Here is a 10,568-nt window from a genome sequence, read left to right as displayed (position 1 = left end):
CTTTTGTTTCCACCGATCGACCGACCGAGCATCACACCAGAAGGGCTGAGCTAGCCGAAAGACAAGCCACATGGCGGCCGCCGCAGGCAGCGTAACGCTGTCACCGCTGTATAAATCTTCGATACGGAAGGCCAAAGAAATCAGATGCAGATTCCCTTGCTTGACGCCGCATGGTCCACTGGTGCCCTGAAGACCGTCCTCATGAAGCCAGAGAAGCGGAAGAATAGAACCAGACTTAACTGCCAGCCCTCAAGAACCTGATGCGCTAGCTATCCGGTCGATACCTTCTCGTATCCTTGTTCGCGGCATACCTTCGAGGTTGTCCTACAAGTCATAGACAGGAAGTGTGGCTTGGGCCACCACTTGTCCCATCGTGCGGGAAGTGTCTTCTCGCTACCCGTACAGCTCAAGGATGCTTCCCTTTCGACAAAACGGAAGCAAAGGTCTACAGCCACACCCACCTCGATTAGAGACAGGGAATAATTGGCCTCCGCATTGGTTTGTGTGCGTGGTGCAAATGAAGGATGGCTGGTCAAGGCTTTCCTTTCATCTGCATCGTGTTTTTCACTCTGGCCCAAAGCTGCGTTCCAGAGGGTGAGGCATTATCTTTTCCCGCTATCTGTCGGTGCGATTACTCCTGGAAAGTGGAATTACTTGATGTTGATTAGCACACAATATGGAAGCCTGCTCCAGGCTCTTCTTTTCTAACACATAAAGTAGCCTTGGCATCTACAGCCAAGCAAGAGGCCAATTTCTTGGACAAGGAACATATTTGAAGTTGAACATGGCCTGCTCGCGATATCAGTATTGTGTCGCAGCGGGCAAGGGCACGATGAGTTGGGCCGAGAAAGGCAAGGAATGCTGAGCGTATGTCGATGAAGACCGATAGACGAATGAGGAGGTGGTACTCTTCCTCCCTATCGTTTCTCAGTTCTCATTCACGGAGGGTGCAGCCGATGCCCGAATCTCTGGAGGAGCCAGGCAAATATCGATAACCATGCAGTGTATGTCTTCGAATCGGTTCTAAGCAGTCCTGCGGCCTTTCCCTCCGTCGCAGACCGGCGACGACGCCTTTTCGCTTGAGTGGGGCAAGACTGGAGGGGTCGAGATCTCAAAGTCCCTCCAGTCACAGCAGCTCCACGCTGCTAAAGTCGGATTCAACATGAGTGAGGTGGGCACAAGAAGCATCTGACAAAGATCCCTGAAGCTCTACCGGCAGGCCTCTCGGGGTCATTGGGAATCATCAGACTTGAACTATGTACTTCCTTCGGGTAAACATCTCAATGTGCAACGCAACAGACATGCCACAGGGGCGTTTGGGGGCGCCTCCTCGTCCATTCGCCAACAGAGGTATGTCCTCTTTCTCGATTGTTGGCTTAGATATTACGACGCCTACCCCCTCTCGTCCCATTATTATGGATGTTCTTTGACCCCGACTGACTGATAGATTTGCTAGGAGCCTGTCTTGGTTGGCCTTCACCAGTCATGATGCTTGTCGCTATCCTCACTTACTCCCCGATGACTGGACGACGCCCGACACCCTCGTGGTTACCAGTGGTTGCAGAGTCTTTGTGGCCTTACCCTCTGGTGCTGATTGACTGCGTCTCTTACATGACATGTCTGGGGCTCGGTACCTCAAATCTTGCTGTAGATGCAACCACTTTGGTCCGCTCCATTCATTCGGTTGTCTGGCAGTCTGGCAGGGGAAACGCGGGTAAGACAACCCCATTCGCGCGTAGCTCACGGGGTGTGGCGTCCGTGGCGAACAGGGTCGTGAGGAGTTGCAGGGATTTTAATGACCTGGCCGGTCTCGCGAATTTGAGCGCAATGGACGGAGCAGCAACGCCCCTGCGCAGCGGCGCCCAGCAATTCGGCCGGCACGATCGGCGTGGCCCATGACGCCGCTGTATTACCGACGTTTTGTCATTTGATATGTCCCCATTGCTTGTCGAAACGGGCGTGCCACTCACCCACTCACATCGTCAGTCAGAGGTCCATCTATTCCTTCAAGCGCGGCGCCCACTCCCTGATCGAGCCAGCTCGTGACTGGCTTCTGTCCAGCAATATGGCATGGTGACGATCCGGTCAAACAAACACACAGAGTCCAAACTGATAGCGAATGGACAAAGACTGGTCTGTGCATGACGTGCCTCGGCAGAATGTACAGCACTGAGCAGTCTCGACCAGTGGTCCCTCGTGTTACTTCCTTCTTTCGAATTTGTTGTTTTTAACCTTGCAGGTCGCTTACAAGCCGCCTGAACAAGATCAAGTCCTCTGGTGTGTGGAAATGGCGAGCCCCAAGCCGCGGTTTCATCGGGATGAGGAGGCAAACGCAAAGGGCATGGGCCGGACGGAGCCACGGAAGCATCCAAGTTCCCTTGCCCAAGGATCGGCCGTGGAGTATTTGTCTGCTCTACCCTAGCGCTCTGCTCACTTGACTTTCCAAAGTACTGGTCGACACAATCGATTGGCCGACTTCCACGCGGAAGCATAGAGCTAGCGCCTGAGCCAAGCACCAAGTCACTAAATTTGACAGCCTCGTCTAGCACCAGCAGGCAAGCAGGCAAGCAGGCAAGCAAGCAATGTCCAATGGACAGGGCTCAGTGAAGCGCTTCATCATCCATCGCTTCGTCTTGTTTCTCAAATGCACTTCCTAGAGCGACCCCCTTTGTTGGCGGGACTTCCCAACCACATAGTATGCTTTGAAGTCGAACTTTACATATCGCTCAAGAGGTTGAAGGTGGTGCTCCATGCGCTGCTCCCACATTGACAGATTTGGCGGCGACGAAGGAGGGCGAGATTCGAGAATAGCACAATGGCCGGCCGAGTTATCCACTTAGCTCTATCAACTCAAGCCGACCTCACTGCCTCAGCATGTCTCCTGCATTCTATTTCGGGTTTGAAAGGGGTAGATCAAGCAATCAAGGCGGCCGTTGCGTTGGCGACGAAACTCCTTAATTCTCTCAGCTCGATTGCAATTATGGGATAAATTTATTGTCGCTTCATTTCTTTTAATCGCTTTGCACGACAAGGGTTAACCGACGGGCAACAATACAGCGGACAGAAGGCCAAAGACAGCAATGGTGTCCTGGCAACCCTGGTCCGGTTACAATTACGAATGAAAGAAGCGGCATTGCACAGCACAACCTGGACAAGAACAGACGCTGCGGCAATATCGGTTTGGCCGGCAAGGGGACGATCCTGTCCCGCGCATTTCAGAGAGGGATCCGGTCGGTGTAGCCGTCCACGACCTTGGGCCATCCTTCCTTTCTCAGTGGTAGGTGTTGTCTCATTGCGTAGCAAGAATCTACAATGTAGGATGAGGCAATGAGTGGCTTTGGGGTTGTTGGACTGGTACCAGTGCGGACAGCAGCGAGCATCCTGACAAGAACTTGCTCCAGCCCCCATCCCACCTAGCGTCTTGGAGTCCGGGACACGCCTTTGCGACGCAGGACAGTACCCTGCAAACGGACCATTCGGCGGCATACACACGGCGATACGTGTGCCACTGCCACCCGGACGGAGCGAGGCAAGGGACAAGATGGCTATTAACCCGCCTACCCCCACCATGACCACGACCACGACCACGACCACGACTAGCACAGACGACGCTGGATTACACCGAGTCAACGGCAGCAACCATGCGAAGAAACGGCGCGGTGCCGTCAGCAGCCGTGTTTCTGAAGCGGGATACCTGGTGACACAGCGGATTGTACCTCACGTCGGTTTTGTGTTGCTTCATTTGCCTTCGGATGAGAAATTGACTTGCATGCAAACAGCTGGGCTGGATCGGCTCAATCATATCTCACCCATAATTCCACTGCCAATGCCTGCCTCATTCTTCGCATTCGAGCTGTGGCACGGACACGGAACTGTTACTGCACCATTGCCCGGGTTTAATTCAGTACCTAGGCCGATCGTCTGGGATTTGACGACTTCTGACCTGCTGGGCGTGAAGGAGGGCGACGGAGACAAGTCACATCGCAAAGTCTGGTGTTCCTTGTCCGGTTTCTTCCCTGCCGATGCCGACTTGGGTCGCCTGAGAAGCTGATGAGCGAACACGCAAAATAACGGCACGAAGGTGCGGTGCTTATTCCGTCTGACCTGTTGTGGACCTTTTGACACCCACTTGATACGTATTACAACGCAAATTATCCGTATCGTGGAGACATTTCTGTCTTTGACGGGATGAATTGCAGACTGGCGTTCCAAGGTTTCTCTCTCTAGTGAGACTGCGTGGAATTTGTGATGAATTTGCACATCCCAGAGGCAGAACCAGGGACTTAGGCGACATCGAAACAAGGCTATGCCCGAACATCACCGCACCACACGCGCAACTTGCGTCTGTTTGGAGGGCTGGAAGTCCAAGGGGGGTTAGGTGTGCTCAGGTCGCCGGCCTGAGCCAATGAAGATTAAGGGGACGGAAAGACCCGTTCGACAACGGTAGCTGCGATTCTGCGTCATTTGAGGAGGTTTGGACGCTGAGCATAATTGAGCTTGTAGTGGACGTAGACGCACAAGTCGCAGATGTATAGGATTCCTACGATGAAGCCGTCATACTCCGGGGGTACACAAGGGCGGAGGCGAATCCTTCTGGGGATACGGAGACTGAGTCTTCAACTTGAAATCTGTCCTGCAGCATGCGGCACGACGGAGGCCGAAGGCGGGCGTAATCTGCCCCAAGAACAACGACCGAGCAAAAGGACACCCGCGTTCCCGAACAAGGTTAAAACGAGAAGAATCAATAATGGGCGGGGGAGCATTACGACCGGGAGGAAGGTATTTCGCGAAAGTTGATGTTGCGAATGGGAAGCCGGCCGGTCGTGGATGGACCGACCACCCAGAGGCGCTGCAGCGGCTAAAAGTGATTCAAGGCAACGAAGACGACCAAGCCCTGATACGGTGAAGGTTACGGATACTCCAAACTTCAAAATACAGCTAGGCAAAGTCATTGCATGGCCCATGGAAGTTGCTTCGCCCACTGTGCGGTGCACTTCAGCCAAGGTACTAGCAGCATGCGGGTGCTTTACAGCAGGGCACTCGTAATAGCAAAGCCCAAAACGAACGAGGGCCGACAGAGTTTGGTGTGGGGTTGGTGCCGCATGGCACGGTGTGGGCGTGAGTGGGCTTTGATTGGGATGGGGATGGAATGGGAATGGGACGAGATGCTGCGTATCACAAGTGTGCCGGTGATGGCGGTGGGCCGGCTGCGGTGGTGGTGGACGGCCATGATGATGATGATAATGATGATGGCTGATGATGGATGGGGTTCGCTGCTGCGCTAGGAAGCACACGCAGGCTACGCAGCGCAGCGCAACGCCCCTCGCCGTTCTATTCCGTTCATGGTACGAGCATGCACAAGCTGAGCACACTCAGGCTAAGCTTTCAAAGATGCGCTGTTTCCGAACTACCGTCAGACAGCTCCAGTGCCGTTCATACATAACTGTACGAAGATTTGAGGCGAGGCAGCTGAGACGGTTGCCTGCGGCCAAGGCAAGCGAAGCCATCACCATCAAACAAAAGTGCGAGGGATAAACAGCTGTTTATGTTAGCTGGTTGTGATTTGTTGGATCAAAGCGAACTGGCTGACTACGACTAACTAGGCAGAGCACCATATTGTCGGTATTCGCAAGACGCGACCCGTTCATGACGGATAGGTGAGTACCGGATACACTTTTGAGACGGACGCGCAGGCCTGGTTTCCACCACTATGGGAAGATAGGAGAAGTCTGGGGGACCTCCGCTACCGACTTACAACGTATTTGGCAATTCTAGTCACCGTTGTGGTGCGGCAAGTGTGCAGCTCTCGCCTTCCATGCCGGCCTCTTCCCTGCTATGCCCGCAAAGCTGTGTGGTCGCCGCCATGGTTGTGGTAGCGCTGTTCCCCCTCCCCGCTCCTGTACTTTGTACTATGTACAGAGCTGTCGGAGTCGGAGTCGTAGTCGCGCCCAGTATCCGCAGTCAGGACCGAAGAATGGACCAGTGACCACCCCACCCGACCCCAAACCACGCCCGAGACCCTACCCTAGAATTCTCAATCAGCGTCGCAGATGGAAAAGAGGGTGAGGAGTACCTAGGCACGGATAGATCAGTAGCTGCCTTGGTGCCAGGTGGTGCAGGAGAAAAGGGGTGGTATGATACGTGGAGATGGGTGTGGGAAGCTCCAACTTGGAAGAAAGACAGCGAGGGCAAAATGGATGGGGAGAGGGGGGTGGAGAGGGGGGGTGGGGCGTCGAAATATCAAGACATGTCTGCTTCTCCTTGATTCCTTGGTGTACTGGCCCATAAATGGATGGGAGGTTAAAGATGGACAGACAATGAGGCGTCCGGCGGATAGGTGCACGAGGGACGGCAGAACCATGCCATCCTTGCCCCCGTGGTAGGCTCTTGTTGCTGATAGTTGAGAAGTTAAGAGAGAGAGAGAGAGAGAGTCTCGGCGTTGAGAGACTTACAAAATGGCTTTGCTGACTAGGGCACAGTGGAGGAGTGGGCTATGGCTGGCTGTGGTGGACTTGATTGGATTGGTACTCAGAAGGGAAAGATACTTTGGCTTTCGGTACGTTTTACTGCACAACAAGAGGTTCCTCTTCCCCATCGCTTTCTGCCCCCTTCCGCTTGTTTGGCCTGCCGCCTCTGAATGCGTGGTCCTTCCTTTTTCCGTTCTTGCCCATTGGCGACCTTCCCGGCTTCCTTTCTACCCAATCATCCACCCCTTCCTTGCCCAAGCGTTCGAATATAAAGACGCAAAAAAAAAAAAAAAAAAAAGGTGGTGGCCTGGCCTGGCACGCCTGGGCTGCGACAAGCATGCACCTGCTCCTCCTCTGCTGGAGCTGCACCAGGACTAGCTTGACTACCTAGTCTGATTGGCTCGAGAGTGGAACCGGCTCCCAAGATTTATGGAGAAAGTGAAAGAAAGTAAAAAACGACCACTCAGGTGCCACTCCACCTACACGGAGAGAACGACAGAAACTCGCAATTCCGTTTCCGCCAGTGGCCGTCCACAACCTTCCTGGCAGCCTTTTTTTGCAACTTCTGCACATTTGATTCAGACACGATTTTTTTCACCTCGACTTTCACTCTCGGCTTTCCGTGCTCATGCCCAGACCCACGCCCATACTCACACCCACGCCCCGTTTCGTTTACGCCCCCCCCCAGCACCCTTTGAGCCCTTCATTGGGAAACACGCCCCCTGAGGTACCAAACGCCCGCGCCCACGCCTCGTCGCCTACACCTCATGTTCAATTCTCATGCCAAATCTCAGGCCCGGGGACCTGCTGCTTCGTCGCTGCCACTCCTACACATTCTGGTTTTGGCCGCACCTGAGCAGAAGTGGGACCATCGCGCTAGGTAGGATCCGGCTTGGAACCTGGGCTTGCGAAAGAGTCTGGTAGAGACGTGGGAGGCGAACTGGGGCACTGGGACGCCGACGGACCACCACCGACCGGGCTGGGCTGGCACGGCTGGATCATGGATGGCATTGAAATTGCAAGTCGACCGAGGTGGGAGCAAAGCACCCGTCGTGGTCGTGGGGTCACGGTTACGACAGAGGGCGTCGGTCGTCATGGTAAAGTAGGGACCAAAATGGATTGGGAATGGGACTGCAACTTGCGACGGGGACTGACTGGTCTTGGACTTTCGGTCTGGCAACTCGTCCGCCACTCTGGACTCTTGCAGTCTGACTGACTGGTCCATGTCGTATTTCCAGGCTCCGTCACGGCATCGTGTAGGCGGTACCGACGTATCCGCCCTTCTGCGAGTCTGAGTCTGCCATCTCTGATCTACCAAGGACGAGGAGAGGGCTAGAGGGCTGTCCAGCCGCGTCGGCTTGGCTGGGCCTCCTTTGGCGTACTCTCTGCCTGCCTGTGCGTCGAGACTCGAGAGATGCACACGAGCGGCGTCTCCTCCTGGCTGTTGCTGGTTGAGGTTGGGATTGGTGTGCTGGTCTGCTGGAAGGTGTTGGTGCCGGTACGAGATGCAAGTGCATCGCCGCAAGGTACGTACCGTGTTCCGCATCGAAATGGCCAACTTCTGGAACCCCGGTGCCCGAGGCATGTGTCTTTTTGGTGGCGCATCACGAGAGAGATAACTTGCACACCCCCAGGTAGATGGATGGTCCTGGGTATGGTACCTTACTGTGTAAGGTAGGAACTCTCCTCTTTCCGTCTGTCCTCGTGCGTTCTGCCTTCCCCCCCACTTTCCTCCTTCCCCCTTCCTCCCTTTCTGGTTGGAGACCCACTTTGACGCTGCCCTGCGACGTGGTTGGCCCTAACTTCGGTGTGTACCTGAGCCAAACTGTCTTTAGTCTCTTCCTTGCTGGCTTCCGCATTTTTTTGGCGGCTTGTTTCCATAACCGGCTTAGTTGCTTGCTGGATAGTGGACAGCGAGTTGAGGTGGACTGGCTTCAAGTTTGGTTGTTTGCCTGCTTGGTTCTCTGCGCCTACTCCTACCTCCTTCCGAGATACACACATGTTGCTGCTGTTTCTGTTGCCAATGTTGCATGGCTGCAAAGGAAATGTACTTTCAGTAAAGTACTTTGTGCAAAGGCCATTCCCAGGGCATCTGTGGACTCAACCTGCCCTACTTGGAGGGGGTACGAAGATAGACTCACACTCATACTGTAGAGCAAAGGCATCTGGGGTCACCTTCCTTGCAAGTTGCTCCTTGCACATCTCCGCCAGCAGTGTTGGTGGTTGTTGGTGTGCTGGTGCCGCCGGTGCTGGAGCTTCCCGGTTGAGGTGCGTCGTGCGGCGTGCCCTTTCTTTCCTGTGTACCTTACTCCACCACCAGCTGGGCGGTGGGCCTGCGCTTGCTGGTGGTTGTTGTTTTATTTGTTAGAGACCCATATTCCGTCAGCAAGGCACGAACTCAGAACCTTGAAACCGTGAATAGACCAGCAGCCAAGTGCCTTTTTCTTCCTTTCCCCCTTCCCACCTTACCTCCCAGAGTCCCAGCCCAGCACCAAGAACAGGGCACATGGAACAAGGTACCTTGGTCCGCCCACGTCCCATCCCCCATACTTGGTACATCCTACCCACCCCATCCTTTATGCCCCATGCCGTCCTGTCCTGCCCTTGGCCAAATCCCCCAAATCCCAATCCCAATCCCAATCCCATGCCTTCATCACCCACTGCGACCACAGACCTGACCGTGGATGGGGACCCATACCAGGCAGGGCGCGCGGACACAGCTACTATACGGTTATTTTGTTCGAATGATACTTGCCCTCTCACATTACTCCCGGACGAGACAACGGTACCTCGCCTGTGGATGACTGGTACACACGCTACTCGACCTAGGCTGGGACTGGGTACCTTGCTTTGCTTTCCTTGCCTTTCTCACTCGCTCTGTCTCTGACTGCAGGTTGCTGCAAGTTTCTCCAAATAATAATAATAAAATAATAATAAAAAAACGGGAAGCAAAAGTCCAGACAACGAACGACGCAACCATATCACTAGACCTCCGTTTTTTTTCTGCTTCTGCTTCGGCTTCAATCTATCACTTGGTACCGTTCTACCTGGACCCCCGGCCCCGACCTCTTGCCGTGCCTGGCCTTTACCTTGCTTCTTTCTCTATCTCTTCTTCATCCGGCTTGCCTCGATCTTTTTTTCCTTTCCAATCTTGTTCTTGTTGACGGCCCCTCTTGCTACTGCTCTAGTCTTTAGCTTCCTCTGCTCTTCTTATTCCTCATCTCCTCCTGTTCTTCACTCTCGTCTGGTGGGCACGTCTATGCATGCGTGTTCCAAATACCCAGCAACATCCCGTACAATACAATCCCAATACGCCGGCCATCTCTCTTTCTTGCATCCTTCCGCCACTATCCCACCGAATCACGGCGCCCCATTGACCTCACCACCCACGAGCCCTTCATTTACACGGACAATCTGAAGTACACGTCGGCCCAGGGTCATCTCTGCCACCTTATACCTACCTCCCCTTCCGCCGAATTCCTCCACCGACCCTTTCACCCCTCCGAGCTACCGAACTGACCTCAACTTCGAACCATCTCCGATTCACACCAAGGTCTTCGCCTAGCATCACCTACCCCTCCGAAGCTGCTCCTGCAATAGCACCAGCATAGATTGACGGCAGACGAACTCGATTTATACGCCCCTCCCCCCAACAGTTGGAACATCTTGGGTTCAAGTTTACGGCTGGGCCAGCTTTCTTGTCAAGTTACCCTGCCATGGCCAGCCATTGACGGAGATACTGTCGACAATATCATAATCGCCAATCCTCACGAGGACTGAAAATTCCGCGGTTACCAGTACAGGGGGAAACCATCCGACGAGAGCATCCAGTTAATTCTAGGTCGACCTCCTTGCCTGACCCAACTCACCACAGCCCCCTGCTCAGCTGTACGCACGCTTCGCTACGAAAGAAGCTTCTGCGAGTGAATCATCTCGAAAAAACCAAACCACCTGCTTCGACCACAAATGTAGCGGCCCACGGCTTCGATTCTCCTTGACTGAACTCCTCGACCCGCCTCCTCCCTCCCTCTCCCTCTCTCTCTCCCGACCTCTGTCCCCGTCTCCCGAAAACTATTCTCTTCGCAGACCGGAACATCAATC

The 10,568-nt window shown here is 54.3% G+C and overlaps 2 protein-coding genes across 2 annotated transcripts; one reads left to right on the top strand and one right to left on the bottom strand.

Moving 5' to 3' along the window:
* Positions 1-3,118: 3,118 nt before the first annotated feature.
* Positions 3,119-3,331, top strand: CORC01_08172 (uncharacterized protein; the record flags this gene model as incomplete). Its single annotated transcript, XM_022619806.1, has 1 exon — positions 3,119-3,331. One exon carries the CDS (start codon positions 3,119-3,121, stop codon positions 3,329-3,331), a length of 213 nt encoding a protein of 70 aa, XP_022473730.1.
* A 3,926-nt stretch (positions 3,332-7,257) lies between these two features.
* On the bottom strand, positions 7,258-8,052 carry CORC01_08171 (uncharacterized protein; the record flags this gene model as incomplete). Its single annotated transcript, XM_022619805.1, has 1 exon — positions 7,258-8,052. One exon carries the CDS (start codon positions 8,050-8,052, stop codon positions 7,258-7,260), a length of 795 nt encoding a protein of 264 aa, XP_022473729.1.
* Between the last annotated feature and the right edge of the window lie 2,516 nt (positions 8,053-10,568).

Source organism: Colletotrichum orchidophilum, assembly GCF_001831195.1.
Source record: "Colletotrichum orchidophilum strain IMI 309357 chromosome Unknown Scaffold_68.1, whole genome shotgun sequence".
NCBI classification, from domain to species: domain Eukaryota; kingdom Fungi; phylum Ascomycota; class Sordariomycetes; order Glomerellales; family Glomerellaceae; genus Colletotrichum; species Colletotrichum orchidophilum.
The sequence above is the reverse complement of the archived record's forward strand: the minus strand, read 5'-3'. Positions and strand labels throughout refer to the sequence as shown.